At 43.5% G+C, this 26,890-nt stretch overlaps 1 protein-coding gene across 2 annotated transcripts; it reads right to left on the reverse strand.

Annotated features, from left to right (window-relative positions):
- Nucleotides 1–1,943: 1,943 nt before the first annotated feature.
- Nucleotides 1,944–26,113, reverse strand: ets1 (v-ets avian erythroblastosis virus E26 oncogene homolog 1). 2 transcript variants are annotated; one of them, XM_079166326.1, is made up of 8 exons: nucleotides 25,793–26,113; nucleotides 13,332–13,451; nucleotides 12,621–12,821; nucleotides 12,247–12,324; nucleotides 11,458–11,655; nucleotides 9,840–10,100; nucleotides 5,537–5,655; nucleotides 1,944–5,237 (listed from the first exon to the last, which is right to left on the reverse strand). In XM_079166326.1, the coding sequence occupies exons 1-8, from the start codon at nucleotides 25,857–25,859 to the stop codon at nucleotides 5,022–5,024; spliced, it is 1,260 nt and encodes a 419-aa protein (XP_079022452.1). In that variant the 5' UTR covers nucleotides 25,860–26,113; the 3' UTR covers nucleotides 1,944–5,021. The 2 variants fall into 2 exon arrangements, with proteins under 2 accessions (XP_079022452.1, XP_079022451.1); XM_079166325.1 differs by having other exon boundaries at nucleotides 11,458–11,703.
- Nucleotides 26,114–26,890: the final 777 nt, after the last annotated feature.

Consider the following 26,890-nt stretch of genomic DNA (forward strand, 5'->3'; position numbering starts at 1 on the left):
ATACTGTGACATGCAGACCTTAATCTCTCCTTGAATGATACTTTAAACTATACAACTATATCGTTTTAAAGAGTGGCTCTTGAGAAGTAAGTATGAAAAATAAATTTCTTAAAGCTCATGTGCAGTACATAACCTGCTGTTAATGTGATACAGGGTTCTGCTTAAAATGGATTGTGTGCCAGCATGGAAACCCTACAGACCAAATGCTCATCAGTATCCTCTGAACACACAAAGTCCTGTTCAAAACACAAATCCTTCAATTCAACCAACTTGAATCCGGAGGGAGTTTATGATGACATCCTGATAAATTCACTCCAGAGGTTCACGTTTTTTATTGCAATGCAGCTAGTGTTTCCCAACGTCATGGCTGCACCAGTGCATCGTTTAATCTCCCGCTGTCTTTCTCACTCACGCTAAGACTCCATGCAGGAGACAGACGTAGCTTGGTAAGACGCTTTAGATAAATATTTATGTTTGAAATCTGACAAACGGGTTGCATTCCAGTGTCAAGAGAGCTGTGAAATGCTGCCTCTCCGGACTTTTTTGTCAGAAATCATCCGACATCTTTCTTGCGACTGCCAGGTGTGACAGTTCTCGTTCTCTGCACCGACTTCCTCTTCTCTTTATGTCTCTGTCTGCTGTCTTTCACTTTTAAACACCTCTTTAAATCAGTGGAGGCTTTCTTTGAAGGAGGCACAGAGGAGAAAGGGGGGGCGGGACAAGTGTGGCTGCATGAGCGAGGCCAGCTTTGTGTCTGGGTTTGGATGTGGAATAAGCAGGTATGAATGGTATCATAATGGTTTTTGATTTTGTTCCAGGTCTGTTTGAACGTGCGCTGCCCTGGCAAGTATTTAAAAACCTGCCAAGCGATCCCGTCTGGTCTGGATCATGAGCCCAGTCGGAGCGAGGGAGGTGGAACAGGAGAAGAACCACCTGTGTGACCTCAGCCTGGCCTCCGCCAAGAACACCACCAACAGGAAAATATGGCTCTGATTTTAACAGAGGACGGCTCTATCGTGTTTGCTTTGGGTTTACATGTGAAATATGTTAAATCTGTCATGTATATACAGTATATTCTCTTTTATGTGATTATTCTCATTTTCACATTGCTTTGTACACTGTAAAACATTACATTTATGTCAATTGAACTAAATGCACAATTCTAAAATGATGTTGGCATTAAACATATTTTCTATTGTGTTCTGTTTCTACATCCAGATTTTCTAAAACAGATAAGCAGTCTACTGGACCCGTCTTTTGGCCGCTGCAGCGGGACCAAACAGCTGTGCTGTGTGGGGCAGCAGGCCACGGCCCTGTATGTTTTTTATCTACACTGGAATTTATATGAGCCCGGGGTTACAAGCACATGAATGGGCCCCAGTGTGCCGGTTCTGTTTTGACGTCACCTCATCAGTGCGCATGGGACGCACTCGTTAAAAGTGTGACACCGTGGCCCGCATGGATTTCAAAAGGAACTAGGCCCCCTTTGAAGGACCAGAGTTTGGCGATTTGAACAATATACAGATTCGTCTGACTGATTTGTGCCACTTTGAGTGACGGATTGTTGCAGAATCAACTGTTAATTCAAACGATCTATCAATATATTACTAAATGTGTGTATGCATGTATACATCTGTTTGTCTATCAATAACAGAGTTCAATTCATAATTTCTTGTATCTGTTCAGAATCGCTGTGATTTACTTCTACTAGTTCTGTAAATTGTGACTCTTAATGTTGAACTGTATCAAACACTTCATCAACATCACATCTTAGACCATTTCCTGCAGAATAATACAGTAGCACAATGTTGCCATACAAAACTGTGAAATTGACTACAGTGACTATGTTTATAAATAGTATAGCAAAGCCAGTATATTATAATAATATATAGTACTACTCAGTATAATAGTGTGTACTCATAATTAAAAACAGTAACACCACGCAGAGTATTAAATCTTTGTTCACATATATTTTATAACATTTTGAAGTACATTAAGTACATTTTAGAAATAGAAGCTACAGTTTATAAAACCTTTCCAGCAGAAATCATTGATGGGCCAGCATCAGCCTTTTTTCTCTAGCAGACAGGTCTATTTTCTATATAAAAAAGAATACAAAACAAAAACAAATCGCTACAATATTTTGTCCTGCGCTACCTTTATATTCCCATGAAAGCACCAGCTGTCTGCATCTCTTGTCTTTTATAAAATATAAATTATTGAAAAATATTCAAATGTTTGTGAACTAAATACAATAAAAATGATCTCATAACAAAAATACAGAGACACTATAAAATATACAAAAAAAAACGACGACGACAAAACATCCAAAACAAAAAAAAAAAGTTTTCCTTCTGAATCCATTCTGAGATATGCATAATGCCACAAACTACTGGTGTGTATACACTTGCCTGACTAAGGTTCATTAATACATCAGACCTGCAGTAGATTGTAATCCGTGACATTGAACAATAGAATATTTTCCTGACAAAATAAATTTTAAAATACCTACATTTTAGGAAACAAAATGTTTTCTTTTAGCACATTAATCTTGTGACGCCAACCATACAGATATTATGACCTTGTGTGTGTGTGTGTGTGTGTGTGGGGGGGGGGGGGGGGGGGGGGGGGATCACTTTTTCCAGGGCATTGACAACCATTACAATTATGATAGAAAATCTGGAAAGTTCTCTAATATAAAACACTGACATCAGACAGAAAGATAACCTGAACAAAACAAACAGTGTTTTGGAACCTTGACATCAACATGCAGAGAAGAATGAAAGTACTGTGCAGCTTATTACTAATACATTTGTCTAATTCGTTGGGTCAGCTGACGGACATGGGTGAGGGTTTGTGAGTCAGTGTGCTTGATGAAGTTTGCTCCCAATCAAACATAATGGACATATCCAGCATCTCTTTTCTACACTCGGTGGGGAACCCAGATCAGCGAAGGCATTTCTCTTTGTCCTAAAGCGTGTGTGCTTTCCAACACATTAACAAAAGATCAAATATAAGTCAACACTTTCCAAAAGTGTGAGAAAATTCTGGTCCCTGTCTTCCGACGTTACGGATGATACGCGAAGCACCGCGGCCAAAGACCTCACAAGGGTTTTGGTTATTATTCCTGCTTTGTCGCTTGCTTATTTGTGTAATCTGGGTCTCAATAAAGCATTATGAAATACAATCTGTACAAATAGACAACATTTTCATCATTCAGCCATTGTAAACAATAACATTGTATTCTAAGATGATATTCCACTTTGGCATTTCCCATAAGGCCAGTGTGCACCCACACTGTTCCCACTGTTGAAAGGAAACCGCTGCCAATTTGGTCAAATGTAAGCAGTGAAGCTCTACGCATGTTTTCTTAGAAAGCTGCACAGGTATGGGTGGAATCGTAAATGAGTTGCTCACTATGAACTGAATATTGTTTTGCTCATAGATAAGTAAAACACGAACCCAAAAAGTATTTACAAATGTCTGCCACTAGTCCTTCATGCCTCTATTTGCAATGAGGTTTCAGCTGCATCGAACTACAACGGCAGTGGAAAATGAAGAACACAACCCCATGTAATGCAAACTTCCAAGTCTTTCTCCATCAGATCATCACCTGCGGTGTCCACGGATTCCTTTCAGTCACCTTCATCTATCTCACAAAACTTCCGCTTCTCTCCAAATCAACCTTTTTTTTCTATTGCCTGTCCCTTTTTTGTTCCTACACTGTACCTCCACACTGCATTCTGCAGCTGCGTCCTCATGGCCAAAATGTACTGCATAAGAAAAGAAAAAAAAATAACAAATTCTGACATTCTTAGGATTTTGTAAAATCACTCCCTCACCTATTTCACTTGTGATTTTATTGTATAGACAGGAGACTATTCAAACACGTCTAAAGCAACACAAACAGACAGTGAACCGACAAATTATGCATCTAATCTGCACATGAAACAACTCTTCTTACCAAAGACTCCTGAATTCCCCCACATGGATTGTCTACAGTTTGCTAATACTGGTGGTTTATGCAAAAATGCATACGTTTCACAATATGTGTCTCAAACAAGGTGGCAAACACGTAAGTAAAGATGAAAGCGTCAGTTTCAAAAGCAACGGCTACTTTCAGTTGTCTGTCTGTCAAAAGCTCTTGGTATGAGTAATCTCACCATGTCCTAAAACCCTACAAAGCACAGGGCCAGTGTCTATAGTGTTGTCTGATAACGAATCAGCACATTTCAGTTAAAAGGCTCCTGGAGAACAGAACAGATACACTTGGCATCTAATGTTTGGTTCCACTGTAATACCGCCATTGACAACATAAGAAAAGTACTCTTTCCAATATATGCCCGGTAGGTTTACGTTGGGTGTTCTCAACATCAATACTATAATACTGGTGCAAGCATACGCTCCTCAAACAACAAATTAAAAACAACACTTTTTGGTCCAAGCTGAATATTCTCTTTGCCAATGAGAGACACTGAGCATTTATGTAAATATGTCATTATACCTTCCTTAGTTTGGTTTTAACATTTTTGGCAACCCATTTTTTTTCTTCTTCTCTTAGCGAGAACCTTCCGCCCGCTCTACCCCAACAATGAATTGAATCTATTATTTCCTCTCTCGGGTTATCTCAGACTTTCTGTCTTGGTCCTCTCGTCTCCCCACTGTGCTACTTAGGCAGAACGGAACCTGAACTCTACCCGATAGTGCTCCATCTGCCTTGAGCTGCTAAATAATACAGGTACATAACCACACATACGCACGCTCACACACACATATGCGCGCACGCATCTCAAATGCAACAGGGTATGAATACAGGCTTTTGGCTTGTGCCTTCTTTTTTACATGGTCTGAGAGACAGGAGCTTGAAGTTGACAAAGAACCACAGTTAGTCATTAAAAACATTTTTGGTCCCCAAAAAAAAAACGGTTTACCGACTCTATCAAAATAGTTAAGACCACTTTATGAGCCCCTGTCCATGTGTCTTCTAACTTTCTTCTTCACTTCCCGTTTGGTCTTTGCTTTCACTCGTCCGTATCGGGCTTTACGTCCAACATTGCATGGAGCTCCTCGGGAGTGTACCCCAGCAGGCTTTTTAAGTCACAGACAAAGCGGTAGACGTAGCGTTTCCCCGATGTCTTGTGGATGATATTCTTGTCATAGTAGTAGCGGAGGCCACGGCTCAGCTTCTCATAGTTCATCTTGGGCTTGTTTTTCCTCTTGCCCCACCTCCGAGCAACCTAAAACAATGCAAAAAAATAAGCGTGTCAAGATGTGTCACTAACGATATAATGAATCTGTAACAAACTATTTCTAATCAAAGCCACACTTTTGATATGGTAATCTCTGTGAATGTGTTTATTGACATTTCACTACTGATGCAGAACCAGCAACCCTTCCCAAAAAGATTGATGGAGCGAAACAAGGCACGCAAAAATGTTTTGTTTTTAAAAAGGCAGCAGACATCTTGTTCATCTGGCTAACTACTTAGGACCTCCCAGCACGTGTACCAGTGACCAGCGAGGTCACAACCTCTCACCTCATCTGGGTCAGAAAGCTTGAACTCCCAGCCGTCGCCTGTCCAGCTGATGAAGGACTGGCAAGACTTGTCGGTCAGAAGCTCCAGGAGAAACTGCCACAGCTGGATGGGGCCGCTGCCTGCAGAACGGATGGGGGAGGGAGAGAAAGTGTGCATTAAAAACAAGCTATTTACACTGAGGAGACACAGGTTGGTGTGTGGACTTAACTAAATAGCGCTAATGTTTGGGGCAAAGATATGAAGATCCAGACTAAATTCTCAAGTTCTGTAGCCTTATTATTGGTTAAACACACCAAATACTGTATTATAGATAATAATACATTGCATATATGGTGTGTTTAGAGGTTAAACACATTTGTGGGAAGAATATACAAAAGTGAGACATCACAGAAAACTACGCAAAGTCTATATTCTGTTAATGCACTGCAAGGACAAGAGGAGAGTGAAAATCCTTGAAAGGTGTCTCAACGGTTTATACTTCGGCTATGCATGATGTATGTGTTAAATATGCATGCCAATTATTCACTTGTGTCTGAAGAGGGACAAAGTAAACCTTCTAATGTGGGTCAGACTGAAGTACAGCAGTGGAACTAAATGTCCTCCTAAATACAACAGTCCCTTTCATTATGCATTCCCTTGTCTGGCAGTTGCCCTGTGCAGTATGTGAATCTAGAGTCTGTGTCTGTATGAGTTCCATACTGATGAAATCACTAGTTTAAAAATAAGAGGGGCTGCCTGTAGACTTCAGCAACACATCTCAGGGATTTGAATGCAGACTGCATGTGAGAAAGAGAGTGGCTGCTAAGTCATCTGTAATGTCGCAATGGATTCATGAATAAAGAGTACCTGTTAAAAGTGAACTTCAGCGCTAGTACAACAGCTTATTAGATGTTGTGGAGAAAAAAAAAAAAAAAGGAGGGAAAGCACAACAAAGATAACCAAAAAAAGGGCTCGTCTCTGAACTAGATACAAGGCAGCGCACTTTGATCTTGTGGTTTTTCAGCACACTCAACCACCCACTTTTGAGGCTCGCAAGTTGAAATCACACCTGCCTATGCAGCACACCGCCTCAGCAAAATTGAAGCTACACGAAAGTCCCCTCTCTCAGAGCCTCAGAAAACCAAATGTGCCCTTATACAACTCGAACAAAAGCTTTCAGGGAAACAGACGTGTGGGTTGAGCACTTGAAATGGTGCATGTGAGCCTCCTTTACTCCTGCAAGGATTTGGAGAAGGTGCATGACAACAGCCGCCAAGACTTTGGAAAATAAGTGGCTGTGCAACACTGAGTCTCTTTCAGACAGAAAGCTTCGACTCGCATTCCAAAAGTCTGCTACTGTAATAGCGAGCCCACATAAGGGTGACACAGTGCCCGTTTACCAGCCCCCCGTGCTCTCACGCCAGAATGGAGGCGACCCCTTTGACAAAAAAAAAAAAAAAAGTTTCCAAAAATATGTTACAAGTCTCCATGCACAATGGGCCTCATTGAAAAAGCATAGTGTGGCAAAAGGGTGGGTGTGGTGGGGGGCCTCGCATTTGGAGCAGAGTTAAGAATCTGACCCGAGGTATGATAAATGAGTCTTGAGCATATGCAGCCATAGCAAGAAAGCTGGGTGGTGGGTGGAGCTGCAACTGAGGAGTAATGTATGGAATATTTTTTTGTAAATGCAAAATAATTAAAAAAAAAGGTATTAAAATCAGGGTTCTCATATTTGAAAAGGTGAAAACAGCTAGAATGTAGTGTTTTAACTTTGTACAATAAATTATCAATATTTTTACCAATATATACACAACATGACTACATCTAGTAGCGATGGAAATAAACTACCTCGGCATGCATGTGTATGTTTGTACAGAGAATAGAGAAAGCAAAGTATCACGATACAGATTGAGAGTTCGCCGTGTTGTGAGGCCGCCTGATGCTACTGTAGACAGAGGTGCAAATAGCAAATTGTCACAGGAAACCACTGAGATGACAACTGGAGCTTCACTTCTTCACAATCTCTCTGCAGCCTTATCAGGCGCTCTGTCAAGTGTCACCTGTCACCCCGTGACTGGTGCAGGAAGCCGAGCAGAGCAAGCGTCAATTTGGAATCTTTTTGGTTGAGGTTTCTCTCTCTCTCTCTCTCTCTCTCTCTCTCTCACTCACAAGCTCCTGTATTTCTTCATCCACCCACACATATGGGCACACACACACACACATGTACACTCAAATAAAGCTTCCATCTTTGAAGGACTACACTCTCCTTGCGCTGCTCCTAACAACAGCTTGGACTGCAGGCTGTTTGACATTTTTCTCTTTCAGGAAAATGTGGGTATTTTAGTGTGATTTTCTTTTTTTTTTTTTTTTTCATCTTCCTTCCTCCATCTCCCTTTTCCCCATCTTGTAAAAGCTCAGAGGAAGCACATTCTCCTCTGTGTGAGTACATTACTATGCATTAGGCTGGGAACACTCGCCAGGCTTTCACACATGAGCTCTTTGGAGTCATCTATCCTGTCGTAACAACTGATACATGTCAGACGTCAAGATTGAAGCGGTAAATGGAGCCAGAAAGCTGTGGGGTACATTTGAAAAGATTTTTGGAAGAAGATATTTCCTCATGCTCAGGTTTATATTTTGATAGAATATAAATTATTGTTAAAGCGTATCTCATAAAAGGCGAATCTCGTGACAGCTTGTTGAAAAACTCCTCATGAAATTAAAAAATCTAGAAAGGTGTACGAATCTTTCTCCTTCATCCTGAGTTCATCGGCTGATGCATCATATTTATTTTTTGTCATTTATTTTCAGATTCTTGGTTCAGTCCACTTTTGTCAAATATGGTGCAGGGAGCAATGCATCCTCTAATGGTCACTAGTGGGGCTTTCAGACTGTGTCTTTCTCCTCATCATTTGATTATGTGCATTACGACATCTTTCCAACATCATGAATGACTCATTGTCCTATAAGCGACTTTTGAGCTAATAACCATACAGTTGACCATTTAACTTGTGCATACCAACTTTAGGACAGTCCGTTGAGATCTGATGTATGCATTGTTAGTGACCTTGAGACATTTTCTTGGATTTCCCCTTTTCCAATGCTGGCACTCCTGCAGCCTTGTGACTACAATTTAAACATGTTCTGAAAAAGTCCCAAACACGATGGCGTTAAGAGGCTCCCCACAATCCAATTGTAAACAGCCGTGTATGCCTTAAAGAGTTGAACTAAATCCTTGACCCATGAATACAAAGGCGTAATATGTATTTTCTTATGCAACACATGGTTTAGATGTGAACTGTTAAAAGTAGAAACAGTAGTTGGTGAAATGGTGCATTTGCTTCCGAAGAGCTTGCAGATATCTCCACGTCGCATTGAACTTGGAGAACACACGTAAGCCGCCTCTTTGAGCATGTACGAGTATGAAGATGCCTCTTGAGATAAAGATATATATATATATATATATATATATATATATATATATATATATATTTGTCTCTGCTGTTATGTGCAATTTCTATGTTTCACCGGCGTTGCTAGGACGACCTGGACAAAATAGGTTGAGATGCGGGCTGCAGATAACAAGGAGGTGGTTGAGAAGTGAAGACAGAACAAAAGAGAGAGAGAGAGAAAAAGAGAGAGAGAGAGAGAGAGAGAGAGAGAGAGAGAGAGAGAGAGAGAGAGAGAGAGAGAGAGAGAGAGAGAGAGAGAGAGAGAGAGAGAGAGAGAGAGAGAGAGAGAGAGAGAGAGAGAGAGAGAGAGAGAGAGAGAGAGAGAGAGAGAGAGTGTTAAAAAAAAGAAGAAGGTACAAGCAAAATCTGTTTTGCTTCCTGTAATGTGCATGACACGGGTTTGTTTTTCTCTCTTCTGGTCTAAAAGCAGTGCATTAAGGCACCTCCACATCTGGGGGCAGAGCACTGAATCTTAATCATTGAGAACTGGTGGCAGGAACTAAGTATTTTGTTTAGATCCGTTTTGAGAATACTTTACCCAAATTACAGAAAAAAATTATTGTATTACTATAAACCCCAATATTATATTTTCTTGTAAAATAAGTAACTATATTTCAATAATAATATGATGATAATATATAAATAAATATAAATGTGTAGCAGTATCACAACCCTGGGATCTGGCCAGCCTACTGGCACACCTAAATGGAACAGAGCTTTGATTCATTTTATTGCTTACCCTGTGATTTCCCTGCTGTGACATTTTTAAAATGTCTGCTGTAAAACGGTCTGTAAAAAGCTGCAGCACTTTTCGAGATAGGACTGTATATAAAATTATAGTGTACAAACTATGACCTATAGACAGCTCTTACCTGTGTATCCTGCCAGTGCAGCCGCTGGGATGACGGGTTTATCCTTGCTGAGGTCTGAGCGCTCCCTCACATAGTCTTTGAAAGTGCCCTTGGGCTTGTGGCTGTGCAAGGCAGTGGGGTAGTCTTCCGAGTCGAAGCTGTCGTACGAAGGTACCCGCTGCAGGCTGCTGAACGAGGACTGGCTGCTCCAGGACTGGGTCAAGCGGTCACAGCTCTCAAAGCTCTCGATGCTCTCGAAGGAGTCCTGGCCACCGAGCTTACCTGAGAGGAAAGGACGGGTGGAGATGGCGAGACAAGGAGAAATTAAGTTGTTACAGAGGTTCAAACTGTACATTTAATAGAACGTCACATTTTAAAAATCATTGAATAAAGTCTGAATTTGTATAATGTAAGACTCCTCTCTCTGCTTTTCCTAAAAATAGATGTGTAGCTGTTTTTCAAAGTGATACTTCAATGCATAGGAATTATGATTGTCGTTACAAGTATTCTAATGAATTTGACAAATGTATGAAAGCGTCATAAACAACACCGAACAGGAAATTATGCTCCCACTCACTAAGCTATACTGCTCTGTATGGGGCCACGTCTTCCTCCATTTCACACCTCATTTCTCTTTTGCAACCACCATATGGATTTGACTTTAAAATGGAAGACATTCACACAAATTGCGTTGCTATTTTTAGCCTTGGGAAAGATAAGAGGAGCCATTCAATGACGAGTCATTATCAAATGACAGATAATGCAGCCCCTCTATTGATGCCCAAATCTTCAACTGCTTAAATTGAAGCCACATGTGGATATCAGCGGCGCTACAAAATACTTTCCCACGTTGGGAAAGAGCACAACGCAATGCTCAAAAGCTATGTGTGATGCATGAGGGTCGGACCTCATACCTTGTAGGCAAATGCGGGAGGATCGCACAGTGTGCATGGCACATGCTATTCATTTATACAGCTGGGGATTTGTGAGAAGAAAATCCTAGCTTTATGGCTAATAATGTAAACCACGCTGCTGATTCCTCTGTAAACTATCACTGGGAGAGAAAACAAGCCTGCGCATTCAGTAAAGCAGTTTCATGAGAAAACCCCACGCCTGCTAGCTGAGGATGACACCTCCACCTCCTTACCTAGAAGTCGAGGAAAAGAGGCCAATAGAAACAAGAAGAAAAAAAAAAAAAGGTTCTTGAAGGTTACACCACTTGAACTGCTTTACATAAAAGGACGGGAGGCAAGAACACGTTGTGGCTTTGGTTCGTGTATCACACTGACAAAAACAATATAGTTCTCTTTTTTTTTTTTCCCAACCCGGTCTAGAGTGTTCGACGCAGGTTTGCTCGAACCACAAACCAACCAGAGGGCCTGCTTTTCTTCTCTTCTAATACATGCACGCTGATGTGGCATGACAAGTTTCTGGTAGCCTCAGCACAATCACACGCACACTGACACCCACGCCAAAAAAAACATTTACAAGCACTTGCACGCGCAATGTGGACACATTTATCGCAACAACTCCATCCAAGCAACGCGTTGATTAAAACAGAAATGCAACACATTCTCCACCGCGATGCTCTGCTTACAAGTAAGTATCTAGGCCTCGTATTTAGCGTGCGACCCCTCACCTCTGCTGAGGCGTCCCACGCACATGTTGTCGGGAGACACCACCTCCTGCTTGACGGTGAAGTAGTCCCCCTGCAGCGGGTTGAGGGGCGTGTCCCGTAGGATGACAGCGGGGTATTCACTCTCGTACTTGAGCGTCAGCAGTTCCTCCGAGCTGATGGGATGAAGTGTCTGGTAGGACTCCGTGATGAAGCCGGGCTCTGAGTATTCAGAAGGAGGGACACATTGAGCATGCTCAACACCGTAGCCTGGAGAGACAAAGGGAAATGAGTGTGGATAGAAAGCAGAGACGGAGAGCATGGAGCAGAGCAAGAGCAGAGCAGAGCAGAGCAGGAAGATCAATCTTCGGAGAGCCGAGTCATAATCCATTTTGTGCCAAACGCTTAGTGTGTGAATAGTCCAAAACAAAACACAGCCATGAGTGCATAAGAGGAGTCTTGTGCAGGCAAGATGATCATACGTGTACCTAACTTTAGCAAAACTTATAGTTTCCTAAGATATGTGGTTAATACATGCCTATTACATTACATTACAGTCATTTAGCAGACGCTTTTATCCAAAGCGACTTACAATTCAGATTATATCACACCGTAGGCACAGCCCCGGGAGCCTATGGCTAAACAGGCTTTTTACTATATATCAAAATCAAAATGTCGAAGGGATCTTTTCCCATTAAATTCCAAAACTCTTTCATTCACAACACTAAACCACTCCTCTTTTTCCCCCCATTCATATGGCACCGATCTTGTGCTATTCCACAGTGATTGACTACGAGTGTGATGAGTACTTACTGACAAAGTAGTCTGAGGTATAACGGGATTCCTGGAAGTTGGAGGTCAGTCCATTGATGGGGTAATGCTTTGCATCCTCTTCATGAAAAATAGATAGAGAACGAGCATCAGTGACCTCGCCATTGATTTCCATGTATCGTGTAACTGCATCCAGCATTCTAAAAAATTAATGACCTGAGCTAAATTGCATCTTCCTGTTTGCCTCCTGTTACTATTGCAAATGCTAACAGTGTCCTAAATTTGGTGCAAGCAGCAATATCACCCTGTGTGGTACACATACTGTATGTGAGGTTAAAAAACGTTGCTGTCTTAAAATCGTCTAATAATAATACAAACAATCTGAAAATATGTCTTCAGACTAATGTGGCCTTTACCTTTCTGAAGCATTTCTAGATGTTCCCAAAGGATGTCACCCACAAAGTCAGGTGCTAAGTCCAGGAAGCGCTCCTTCCCCATCGCACACAGGCTGGCTCCGTTCATGCAGAACTTGTCAAAGTCGACATTCTTCAGACTGAACTCGTTCACTGTCCACGTTAGCCACGCAGCCACATGGTTTTCTGTCCACTGTCTGGGATCTGGAAAGGGTTACAATTGGTGATTGTTTTATTAACTGTTTAAATAAAGTATTTGTGATATTTGCTGAATCCCTCTGTTAAAATGTACATTCAAAAACAAACAGGTACATAGCAGTGTTAATGACAAAAGGCAAAATCATAGTTTGTAGATATAATATGATTACTTAGACAGATACTGAGAGTCCAGCTCTTTCCAAACAGCATGAAGAGGCTCTGTGGTCGGCCTAACTCAGTGTTTCACTCTTTGGATGCTGCAGTCAGACAGTCTGCCCGTTCGGGAAATGGATGTAATATAAGGCCATTTCTGGCATAACTGGATGTCTCCTTGTTTTCAGTCATTCTAAGAGATGCCTTCACTGAATGATTTAAAGCAGGCTATAATGTGAACTGATCTGAATGTGACCGTGCATGACGAAAAAGAGTTTTCTCAGGGCTCATGCATTTAACTTCCCAAAAAAAAAAAAAATGTTAACAGGGGCTAATAAGAACACAAGCAGCTGACAGTTTTACCTTTGGGAATACCCAGCCGCTGCTGTTCCTTTGTGAAGCCACTGAACGTGGCCTTCAGAGCCTGTGACATCATCTCTTTACTTCCTGGAGTTAGCAGGGGGACGTCTCCACACTCCGGATCTGCCGGTCACAAATCAAAAATGAAATTGATTATGTTGTTATTGCAATTACAAATATGCTAATATCATATTCTGCTTTAATCATTATTGACAACTGACAATGCATCCTGTATTATATTTCAAGCTGAGAAAGATTACTGAGTGAGAAATTTAATTGAGACAGAGAACGGGGGTGGGAAAGAGAAACTTGTGAATGTGGCTCAGTTAGATATTCTCACAGACACACACATGCACCCAGGCGCACATACACACACACACACACACACACACACACACACACACACACACACACACACACACACACACACACACACACACACACACACACACACACACACACACACACACACACAGTTGTATTAGGCCATGATCAACAACATGGCTAAACAATTACATCCCGTCTAGACATACACCGTCTCTGCATCAGATCCAATCTATTTAAGACATGTCACACTGTCGCATCTGAACAAACAGAGGTAACACTGCATGTGCACATGTTCATGTTTCAGAAAGGCTGAATAGTGGAAACAATGTTTCAACACTTTTTAAACAGAATTTAGTGCACGATGAGTTGGGACAGTTCAGAGAACGGCTTCAACCACTTTTTTTTTTCAAATGTCTAGTTTCTGGCAGTTGTTTGGAGTCGTATGGCAAATCTGACTCATCTGGCACTCTGCATTAAAATAAACACACAAGTTTACTTGCAAATACTACAAGCACTAACCGCTCTCCTACCCTACCGCATGTTGGGTGGGAGAGCTGCGCCTGGTGCCCATCACTGACCCCATGAACCCCCGCTAGCCCTCCTACCATGCTGCCCTTGCACAGTGGGCCTACTGTCACCGGACCAAGCATGGGGTCAAACATTTTGAGAGGTCAAGGGTCGAGGGATGAGGTGATGATGTCACAGCGGCTGCTGGCGGGTGGCTAGGAGAGTTTGGGTGGGGGGGTGTGTTCTCTCTCGAGGGTCTCTGTCACACACTGGGCTTTCTGTTCTCTGCTCACAGCCAGTGGGCACCCAGTGCGGAACAGAGCTCCCTTTGATGGCTTTAAACAGTGCCTGATGACTCGCACTCATCTAATTAGAATGAACAGTCTGCAGAAAAGTGTGGGATGAGAGGGCAAAGCAGGGGAGAAGGGGAAAGACCCCCGGGCCACTAACACAAGAATAGACTGCTAAAAACTAATCTGGCAAAGACTCAACAAATGACTTGTAAATAGACATAAAAAGGCCTTATAGAGTTCAATTAGCTGACATGCCTCATTCACTCTGCAAAGCGCCCGCACTCATTTACACAACAAAGACAGACGTATATAATGATCTGTTTGAATCTTGTCTAATCTTGGGGGGTGAGAGTGCGTGAGGCAAAACATTAACATCTTGGGGCCTCAGCGGGTTAAGGTGCACACTAATTCAAGGGTTCAATCGGGCTTTGATTTTTTTTTTTAATGCATGTCTTTCTCTTTAGCTCATCCTTCTGGTCGCTCTCCGTTGCGCGTCAATTAAAATCGTTAAAAAGGAAGATCACAGAAGTCTGTGCTTGAAGGCAAAACCATGATGAGGGAGAGTAGTGTCATTCCTCTCACAGCAGCAACAACATTCGTCGAACCCAGATATTCTGGCATCTCCACTGGCTGGCGGTTTTTATCTGCCAGCAGTACACTGGGGCAACGTACAGTTCATGCTTGTTTTCACCACTCGCTGACGTCTCGACCTCGACTGGAATGCTCAGCAGCTGTCCCTCTTTTGCCCATGCAACCAATGGCTGTCTGGCTGTTTGTAAAATTAGGTCTCCCAGTTTTCTTTTTTTCTGCCCCCCCCCCCCCCCACCCCTCTATTTTCTCTCTCTAAAGAAAGAAGCCTCGCAACAGGCCAGAGACAGAAGACAGACAAAAGCCCTTTGCTTCTTCTTGTGATTCAATTAGGCATGCAATAATATATTGCTCTCTGTTACTCTGTTGGTGAACAAACAGAAAGTTGTTTATTCTCTGCTCTTCTACCTTGCTTTTACTTCCGACTTGAATGAATACTGTTTTACAGCCTTATATAAAGACCCCAGTTTAACTAGTGTCAGACAGTTTGCAGATAAAAAATAAAATGAGCAGTTTCACAATGTAAATAAGACCTGAGCGAGCTCTCTTTATGTACAAGTTGCTCCTGACAGCCGGGTTGTGTAGGCCTCTGCTGAGCTCACGTTTTTTCTTTTCAATATCTTTGGTGTACACTCAAATGTACATGCTGCAAACGGCTGCAAGCTGAGATGGGACTGGGGCTCAGACAGTCGGCGCTTTGATGTGAAGGCAGGGGCGAAATGTGGCAGTTTATTTAAGCTGGATCGAGCAGAGTTTGTCTGCACTTTCGAACTGCTTAAGCCCCTCCCTCTCCATCGCTTTTATCAACCCAACCCCAGCCCCAGCCTGCGCAGGCCACACAGACTTGAACCCACTTTAGCACTAAATCCTCCATCAAAGACACTCAACACCATCGTGCACGAGAACTACCATTAGGCACTCTGAAGAGAGAAATATGTGAACCATGATTATAGAGCAAATTTCATGCAAACTGCAATTTGTTTGATTTCTTTTGTTCTTAATTTGAATTACTTGTTTCTCTTGTTTGAAATGAGTTTTGAAGTGGGATTTCTGTTTAATGTCTTGCAGCAATGCAAAGCACACAAATGCCTTCTAGGTTTGTTAATTGCTCTAAGGCTGTTAGGTGACTGTACAGCAGTTGCTATAAAACACAAATTATATTTTCAACAGAACAATTTACTGTCTTAATGGTGCTTTATATGCATGTGCATCGCTTTGTTGTGTTTTTGTGAATCGAAATCTTAAAGAGATGAAGCAGAGGACACGGCAAGGCTGAAAGGAAAATAAAAGAGCATAGAGTGCAGTGATAGCAGAGCAGCCTCCATGGTGAGTGATCCATGTGAAAGTTATCTGCGGCAGAGCTAATGTACAGTGTGCATCCATTAGCGAGAGAGGCGAGCTCGGATCGAGACAATCTCTAGTAAATGATGAAGTCCTGATAGGATTTCAATGCCTGCGAGTCCCATTAGATACAGAATGGTCAGTATGTACTGAGAGTTAGAGCATCCACAAGTCATCACTTTCCACATTAGACGGTGTGGGTCTGTCCACAAAATGAGTTCCATCCACTTAGCTCAAGAAATGTGGGAGTGGGTGTAAATCACATGCAACATTATGGCATTTCACTAACAACTAACACGAGTAAAAAGAGCGTCTGGAGTGAAAATTATAAAAATGACACCAATTGCTAGTAATGATGGAGAGGGAATAATAAGTCCATCTATTCTAAGAATCGCCGATGAAGTGAGACTGATGTTTAGTCTGGATTTACAGTAAAAGCTATTGATTAGCTACTCCCCTCTTGTCATGACGATATGAGTAATGGACGGGCTGCTGAGTGCGACGACCATATTTTCCCCGAGGGATTCTCACTGACAGACCGTGCACTGCCCTTGTGACCAAGCCCCAACCCAACCTTAGACCGGGGTTCTGTTTGGCACCTTAAGCTGTTCAACTGACACACATACACACACATGAACCAAATTAGCAGCCTTCCTCGCCTGTGCGCCAGAGCGTGGGTGTGAAATTGGGATTTTTTTTTTTGCGGCTGGGGCCAAAGTCTGTGGAGCAGGAACAGACGGGGCTGGGCAGGGCAGGATCAGGGCTGGGGAAGATCCCGGGTGGGTGAGGGATGACTGAGTATGGAGGGGTGGGGGATGAGTCACCGGCCTGTAATATGAGCCCATCACAGGACGAGAGAGCCGGGGGTGGGCACAGCAGGGAGAGAGAGAGAGAGCGACGGAAGAATGAATGGGAGGTCTCATAATGCTCCCTCTCTTCTGCTCGTCTCTGGAGTGACATCACAGTGGGATCAGTGCCATCTCCCAGCCTCTGGCGGAGACTTGGTTCATTCATAAAGCCTGGACTGCTGCCTCCGCTCAGAGTGATGCAACGATACAAGCAAAGCAGGCAACCAGACCCAACAAATGGGGGACAATATGCTTTCTATCATGCCATTGAGTTATAAATAGACCTTCAGAGTTCGTCCAATGGGTGGTAGTGTTTGATGTGAGGAAGAGAGAGTCGGCTGTAAACAAAAAAAAAATAAATCAGGATGACATCTAAAAGGCTATTCAAAGCTGGGTTTTTGAAAAGTGAAACACTTTAGGGTCAAATTATCACTTAATTTATATCAGTTTCAAAGCATGTGGCAAGTCATGTCTCCCCCCCTTCTGTAGCTGAGAGTATGGTGGGCTTTGTTTATCAGCAGAAGAGTCCATTTCCTGTGGCTAAGTTGCCACTTCCTGTGGGAAATGAGGTGAGTTGTGGGTTCAGGTGAGGGTCATACCCTTCCTTAATATCCCTACATGCATACAGGTACGTATCAGCGGGGTCACGACGCGGTGCAGGGAAAAGAAAGGAGGTCTTGGCTACTTGCCACGGGCTTATAATCGCCTCTTTAAAGCAGACCAGTCTATCCACAGCAGACCAGAGGAGGCAGTGGTATCTGAGAGGGCCTTTGATGGAGATCCGTATCTGGACCCCTGGTCTGAGAACGCGGGGTCATAAACCCGACCAACATGAAGGGGGCCCATTCAGTGCCACAGGGTGATAAAGTGGTGGCTGAGGGCTGCAGTGGAACGAGAGGAGGGGTAGCAGTCTGGTTTTGAGAGGGCCGCTTGTTTCGGCCAGCCGCTCCACTGTTTAGATTTCCATCTCAATGCCAATGACCAGGAGTATATGTCTTGGCCTGGCTCAAGCCGAAGTGAAGAAGCCAGACCAGACCCTGACTCAAGCCTGCTCCAGCGCAGGACAGTGTTGATCCTAAAAAGATCCTACACATAAACCAGGACCATCACAGACAACAGTGCTGAAACACTCGTTTTATTCTTAGCTCTCCACCACTGGCTTCTGGCTGCCCTCTTGAAGCACAAGCCTGCGGTGGTGTAAGGCAGCTGTAACGGGACGAGGCCGCTACTGCTGACATCTGTCTTTGGCCATGAAACTAGAGTTGTCCAGGATCATCACCACCACAGACATATCGGCTACTGAAGCAGACAATAAGTGAGACTAATACCCGATAGCTGCCTTGCCATCTTTCTTTATCCCACTCCCTCCATCTCTGAAATCATATTAGCTTATGATGTGAAAGTGCATTAACTCTACTGTTTATGCCAAAGTCTCAGCGCTTGATATGACATTACGTCTGAGTTTGAAATGATACGCGCCATCAGCAACAGACGCTAAACATATTTTTGCTAAAAGCTTGATGGAACTTCTCTCCTGTCCAGAACAATGAAGGGAACAGAGACAAAGTGAATTTAGCAAGATTTGGCTCCTTGGTGCTTATTTAATAGTCTACAAGCTCTGTTGCTCTGTGATCTTCAACAGTGGGAAAAGGCCTGTTTTTTTTGTAGATTTGCCTCGAGTATTAAAAAGATTGAGCAAGAGTCATGCACTTCTCACACCACATTGCACAACCTTCATGTTCTCTATTACTTTGAGAAGGCAGACAAATAAAATTGGGGAAAACAGCTAAAACCCAGCATGCACTAAAGCACTACACAGACCGTATCTCATGGAAAACCAGAAAGTTGTGCGACATTCATATATGTTAACTATTTATAATGAAAGCACTACTTCGTAGTCTTGTTTTATCCATCAGTGTTATGCCTAGTGGTGAGAAAGGGGAACTGACAGGCGAGCGCTGTGCTGGAGAGTGCAGGTGGTGTTAGCTGAGCCGTATCCAGGCTAGCTTCTCTCCCAGGCCCCGTCCCTGTTGTAAACAGACAGGGGATGCTCTGGGGGAACTGTTTAGGCGTTAAACCAAACACACGACACATCTGACAAACAGTTTACTCTCTGTGTTGCATTTTTTCCACAAAACATGGTGCCTGCCCCCATTTTTTGTCCAAACTGATACATTCCACAACCAGTATCCTGATAAAATTGTGAATTATGTGGGATGGCACGCAGCCATACATTCACACACACATCGATGGAACTTTTTCGCCACTCGGACGATCTTTTGTGCAACACATACGCATGTAAGTCTTGTCGTGGCTGGCTCTAATTATACATATAAGAGCTCGTTGCTTGTTTGAAGGCAAGCTATGGGCGACAGATGGATACTTGATAAATAAATTCCCCCCAGACCGCAGTGTTTTCATGTTGCGTGCCTCACATTCCACCTCTGTTTTACAATCACTAATGTGCTTCTCACAGCTTTCTTGTTTTCCTCTAATGTGACCAAAAATGACTTGTGGTCTAAGTGGCACAATGGTTTCAGCTCAGGAAGATGAATTGCCCTTCTATTTTAAACTCAGTGTAGACTCCACGGCTAATAAGAGCATATAACATCAAACCTCTTCTTCCTTTATCATATTTTTCATGATGCTGTGAAACACCTCAGCTTCGGCTTACTTGGCTGCTTGAAGAGATGTAAACCACAGCATGATAACTGGAAAGTCACAACTCTGTTTCGCAATAAGAAATGGAAACTATTTCCTAAACATGCGTTTTTTCATTTCAGAAGTTTTAACTCACTATTACCTTGCTTTTTCCATATTCCTCTCTCTGTTTCTATCTGTCTCTATTACACACACACACACACACACACACACACACACACACACACACACACACACAGACTGTGACTCATTCCATCAAAGAATGACTGGACTTAAGGGGATATCGTGCTGCTTCGTTTGACAATATGACTGGTCATGATGAAAGCACTGACCATATCTTGTAAAATTCCTGCGCAATGACTCAAAATTGGTCACGCTTACCCCGTAACTATGCATAAAACAAACACACATTTTAGGCAACAAACAGATCATCTCCAATGAGCCTTTACGTGAAGCCAAAAGATCATTTTCCACCAACACGAAGGCATTTCTGAAACAGAATATTGTCAAAGTCAAGTTCCAATATGTGGGCCTACAGCAGACATAGTAAGAAAAGGCAACTCATTTCCATATTTGAAACATGCAGATACTAGAGACGTCAGGCTAGGCAATGGAATCCAGCTGCTTGTACTCTCTCTAAACTCCAGAGGTAGTCCAAAAACTTACACCGAGTCCCTCTCCTCTACCACCTCCATGGCTGCCAGAACACATGTGCCTCCCATTTGACATGCGTCACTGGGGCTCGACTCATCGTGAGCGCCACAGAGTTTCACCTACACAGTGGAGCCAGCCACCCATGTGCACACACCCTTCCTTATCTTCCTTTGCTTCTGTCAGGCCAATCAATCAATACAAGTCTGATGCTGTAGGTCTGACAAAAATAAAGCCTGTGGCTGTGGCCCATTTGTTCACCTGATTACAAAAGCAGCATGCTGACTCCAAAAACAGGTGGTGTACAGCATACGCAGACAAAACTGAAAACAAGAAAAGGAAATCTGGAACATACACTAAACAAAATCAGTGACATGGCCTTGTTGAGGACAGCTCAACGTTCGTTGCCTTTCAGGACACTGGACTGATTCTCAAAGCAGGCATGTAATTCTAAACTAGCCCAGTTTGCATTCCATTATAGGAAACATGGCTCCTAAATGTGGAACCATAAAACAGAAACAGAGTAAGAGGACAAAAAAAGACGTCCTTATGCACTCCTGACAAGGTTGAGATGCGTGGGAGGTTGTGGAGCATCAGGCCAGTTAGGCCTCACAGACAGACTGGTAATTTAGTGACGGGAGAGGCCTGTGGTATCAGAAACCAGTAAGCGAGCCAACCAAACGCACAGCCGGACAACCAGTGGCGTGCGGTGCAGCAGGCGTCTAGTGCCATGACTCAGGGATTACAAGCAAGGAATGACTGGAGATGGGACAAAGTGCACTCACCAGGAACTCACTATACACCACATCAAGGTGGCGTGCGAAAAAACCCATGTGGCCAACAGAAAGGCACTGGAAAACAGGGGAAGAAAGGGAAAGGAGGGGGAGGAACACTTGACAAGGAATTGTATGAGTGGGTGGGTGAAAGATTGAAAAAGAATTGTCCAAAGGAAGCTTATTAATGCTTTATTTCACCAGCCAAGGAACATATTTTCCTTTGTTTTGCTTGTTGGCTTTTTGTGGAATGCGAGTAAAACGAGAAGCTGTTGAAAACCGATCGAAAGGAGAGGCAACTCTAGTCATTTTGATCTCTAATTATTCTTTAGCATAACAAGGACTATTTGCTACCATCATATCGGCCACACCTTGGAAGGCCTCTTTTTTCTCCGTCCCTCAAACACCCAACCCCCTCTCTCGCTCTCTCACACCATATGCTTACTATTTAGCAGACTGCTGTATCTGGCGCTAACACGCCTTGCTTTATGACTAAGCTTTATAAGCAAAGATTAAGGCGTGTAGTCACCGGGGAAGCGTCGAGATAGGACCAACGCATTATAATGGTTTTATGTTTATATGGGCAACACAGCAGATGACGGGCTTGATGAAGAAGCAATGAATGAAACCCGACTGAATGGAAAAGAAAAGCGAAATACTTTGGAATCACTGAGTAAGGCGGGAAAGAATGAAAGAGAAGAATCATTGTGGAAACTCATAGACAGCTATTTCATTTGTATCCGCCCAGTCTGTTGACAAGTCTGACCAGCACAGGGAGGGTCCATTGAGGGAGCTGGTATCAGTTGCCCTCTAGGCACAGTCATGGCCTGGTCAAACACTACCTAATGACATGGAAGTGATGCACTCACGGACTACCGTATCGTCCTCAGTTTGACACGGCGCACATCAGGTGACAAACGGACCGCTTAGCGCCGATTGGCCCAATTCATTGACGGACCACATCAAGAGAAGCCCGGATCACCCAAACTGTGTTTGCACAGCTGCCAGGCGGCCACGCACACTCAGACATTGGCATATATTACACTGTGCTACTGAAGGAGTGCTGACACAAACACACCGAAGCAAAAACCTGGAGCTTATGTAACACCCTCTGTTCTGACACAAGCTACCCCTCTCCGCACCATACCAACATGGGAGGCACCTTGGAAAAGAAAAATCAGTGAAGCCCTTCCAAGAGTCATTCGTGGGGCATGGCCTGTATGCACTTGTGTGCATAGTGTATGTGGCGGGCGTGGAACGAGATGCCTTATAAGGGCTCTCAGAAGAAGCATCGGGCACGCCAGTTATAACAAACAGCAGTGTTTTGATCAGATAAAAGTGAGCCTCCCACTCAAGCTCCCTCTATGCCTCCATGCATGGCACCCAGCAGGGCATGCTCACAAACATTCCTGTCAGCCACTGAACCCCGACCTTCAGGCCTGACGAACAGAGAAAGAAAGTACAAGAGGGACGACTCACTCAAGTCTAAAGCGGACAACTCCTTGTATTGTAAATGATTGACAACTCCCTTGCATATTAAATCTATACTCGGATAACCTCAGAACAATGGGCCTCATTCACATTACAGTCATTTAGCAGACGCTTTTATCCAAAGCAACTTACAATTCAGATTCTATCGCACCGTAGGCAGTTTTGGGGTTAAATGTCTTGCTCAAGGACACATCGACATGCGACTAGCGGAGCTTAAAACCCACTCACGCAGAATTCAGTAATATTCTTATATTCACGAATCTCAAAATTGGATTTGGGTTTGGGTTTTGTATGCGTGTCCCCACAATAGGTAATGTATGGAACCACGAGAGACAGAAAAAGTAAATATAGCGAGTTCTGATTCAAGATATTTTATATAATATTGAAATAGTTTGAAATTTTTTTTGTTTTTACATTAGGTGTGGTTTTCCAACATAATTAATGATCAATTACCATGCCTCGAAAATACTATTTTTCATTATTTTAAACTTTAGTTTAGTTTCAATTTGTGTGTGCAGACGACCCTCAGCCTCAGGCCCATGCACAGCTTCATACACTCAATAAGAACATCACAACACAAGAGCACTTGCTCTTTCATGTCTGCACTTTCACAATCCAACACCTTCCTGGTTAAGCAATGCTCTCTCCTATCGTTAAAACGTCTCTCTGTAGCGCTGACAGTTTTGTTATGGCTACATGATGCTTTCAATAATAAGCTACCATGGTCTGGGTTATATGGAAGTGAGTGTGCTGTGTCAGGAATTGACAACTATGACTGAACAGAGGAATACAAGCTTTGTGGAACTTTAGATGCCTTGTTTGGGTGCACCTCTGACCCTGGCACAGTGTGAGCGCGTTAAAGGGAATTACCTCCACTGGAGAGAGAGAGAGACAGAGAGAGAGAGAGACAGAGAGAGAGAGAGACAGAGAGAGAGAGACAGAGATAGGACAGGCCTTGGGTAAGCCGACACTGGCTACACTTCCATCGCAAAGGAAAACACGCAATATAGTAAGGTGGGATGAAGCCACTTAAGACCGTTGGTGGGTGTGCATGTACAGAATGTGGTTGCAAGTGTTTGGAGAAAGAAAAGAAAAGACAACATCTGTAGTTCCCACAATGCCGTAGCTCTGCGCTTGCTTGTGAAAAGCTGAACATCCATGTTGTTTTGGGACAGCTGCTGCTTTCACAATTCCAACAAATCAACAAATGCATTCTGGCTTTGTGTGGAGCTCTTATCTATTCTAGCAAGTACAAGCAAAGAGCCTTTCATGGTCCTTTGCATGCCTGCAACACTGAACATCACTATTGTGTCTTATTGGGATCAGAAGCAGCCTTGGACACGTGTGGGGCACTTATCTGCCGAGCATGCTATTAGCAATAAGCGAACAGAACAAAGTGTGTCTGTGTGTGAGAGACGGGTGGAGAAAAGATTTGTTTGTGTCAAGTTGTGAGCTGCTCCTTGGCAGCCTCAGCCTGACCCGAGTGCAGCCTAGTATGCGAAGAGCGGGAGCGAGCGTTGCAAAATGGTTTTGCAAGATAGCGCTACGCTTTGGCAACTTAACTGCAGCTGTCAGCACTTTTTTTTGCGAGTTTGTGAGACGTGTATGTGCGGATCTACGCTGTGCAGGTATTGACGGTGAGGAGCGGGCGGTTAATGTGGTGAGTCACAGCCCCGTTAGTGGGTCAACACTAGCAATTAGAATCAAATTTCCACGATGCATCAATGCTGCTCACTGCTCCGTGAACAGGCTCAACACCACCTGAGCTGCAAATGCACAGGGGATTTGTTCATGTAAAAATGCTGCTGGATGCAAATCATCCAAACATGCCACCATGTGTAACATCAAAAAAAAAGAAAAGAAGAGAGAAGTGAAACCACACAATGGTTTGAATCCAAACACTGCTCACAGTTGTGGGCTTCCCTGTGTTTGCCCTGGACTACCCCTGGAGCAAGCCAAGTCTTCCCAGGCAGCGGGATCAGAGAGGCAAGCCTCAGCACTGCAGATTCATCACCTCAGCCAGCCTCTCCTTCCCTCTGGAAAGTCAGTTTCAACCACCACAGAGGAGGGGGAGGTAGAGAAGGAGGGAGGGAAGGAGGTGGAGGAGACAGCAGGGTTGGTGGGGAGGGCAGTGATTAGGCACTACTGCCTTTCTCCCAATGCCGGCTGGGCAGAATGCCCTGGCTTCCAGAGTGGCACTGAACGTAGGGGTCAGAGATGGGTGTTTAGATGGGGGGAGAGAGAAAGAGGGAGATGGAGAAAGATCTGCTGTGAGATCGAAACAGGAAGAAAGAGAGTACACAAAAACTACAAAGCATGTGTCGGTAGTCAATTCGAGCGACACACGTCCTAAACACAACATGACAGAACTTAATGTAAATGACTGTTGGCGGGAACATGTAAAAGCAAATCAGTTTCAAGTATGCAAGTGTGTCTGAAAGTGTCATCCACATGAAAGAATGTTAAAAACAATGTAAACATAATCAAACTATGTGGTGTGACAATGTATTTTGCCTACATGACAATATTAAGGATACTTTTGTGATGTGTCCACAAAAGCAAAAAAAAAATAACTTTACTATAGTAGCCCTTATTTCCCACAGATCATCTTATTGCTAATTAGAAAGGCACGCCAGTCAGAGTCTGATGGATTCAATAAACATGAGAAACACACACACACACACACACACACACACACACACACACACACACACTGGCTGTGGATGATATTACATGACTGTACAGCCTCCGACGTGATTGCATTTTTTCTTAAGTGTTGCGTGTTGTCCAGTATTGAGCAACCGACAACCGCCTGCACCCTGAAATACGTTCGCGACGTCATCTCCCTCTCAGCGCGTGTAATTACCGAGAATTATCACTGTCAGCCAGCAGCCGGCAACGTTACAGGGAAAGCAGTCAGGAGTAACGTAGTCTCGTGTTAACTGTCAAGCGCTCACAGAAGAGTTGTAGTGTAGCCTACTCACCGTCCATTTTTTCAGCCTTTATGATTGTTAACGTCGGTTTCATATCGACAGCTGCCGTCATGACCATCGGATCACTTTGACTTGATGACGCCGCGTCCCTCTTTTATTCTAACAGCTCCACAAAAAAAAAAAAACACTCTATACGGGGAAAATCTTCTCTTCCTTTTGGCGCCCCGCTCAATTCTACTTTTTTATTTCTCTCACTGAAAAACGAATTCAGTTTCTTTTACTCCTAACTTATCTTTTTTTCTCTTTACCTCTCCGGTACATGTACACACACTCTCCCTCTTTTCCTCGTTCTTTCTCACTCACACACTCACTCACTTCTTCCTCTCTATCTCTGCCTGTGGGCGTTGCTTAGCAAAGAGCCGGAGTGCGACGGCAGCTGAAGGGGGCGGTGTTTGGGGCTGACTTGCCAGTTGATTCACAATTCAATTACAATGCCCCCCCCCCCCCCCCCCCCCCCCCCCCCGCACATGCACACACACACACACACACACATACATACACACACGCGTGCTCGCACTACCACCTCCCCCGCATCTTAGTGAGAACCTACTTGTACCAAGACCCCTTTCGCGTCATCAGGACGCAGTTAGGAGTCTACATGTTCCAGCAAATCGCTCGCGTTATACAGGGATGAGAAACACTCTGGAGATGTGAGAGCTGCTGAGAAGCCTGAGAAGGAGCTGTGGTAATGCTTTAACACGTTCCTTCCCAAACAGTCCATTCAACAGCTCCATCATGCCTACTTTTAAGCTAAAAAAAAACCCCCCCCAAACAATCAACTTTTAAACATATCATGAGAAGACTAAAAAAGCAGTGTCTGAAAGTGTGTCTGAAAGTGTCATCCACATTAAAAAATGTGAAAAACAATGTAAAAATAATAATTTTGTATGGCAATACAAATCGGGTACACAAACAGCTTGGAGATAGTGCCACTATGAGCCCTTTTGGAACCTTTTAGGCACAGTATTATGATACATGGCTTTTGAAATGGGTTTTAGATCTTAAAATAGCTTCTAACAGTTTAGCTGTAGCCTAGCTTATGTGTGGAGAACCGCGAACTAAAAGGGGAGTCCGGGCCCGTCTGTGTCC

Source organism: Pholis gunnellus (assembly GCF_910591455.1).
Source record: "Pholis gunnellus genome assembly, chromosome: 9".
NCBI lineage: Eukaryota > Metazoa > Chordata > Actinopteri > Perciformes > Pholidae > Pholis > Pholis gunnellus.

Bases quoted from the DNA above. Each gene is read 5' to 3' on its own strand.
- ets1 (XM_079166325.1), bottom strand. From the start codon at position 25,859: ATGGTCATGACGGCAGCTGTCGATATGAAACCGACGTTAACAATCATA. The intron at 11,704-12,246 runs GTAAGTACTCAT...TTGTCTCTCCAG, and splicing joins TACCTCAGACTACTTTGTCA to GCTACGGTGTTGAGCATGCT. The intron at 5,656-9,839 runs GTAAGAGCTGTC...TCCGTTCTGCAG, and splicing joins TGCACTGGCAGGATACACAG to GCAGCGGCCCCATCCAGCTG.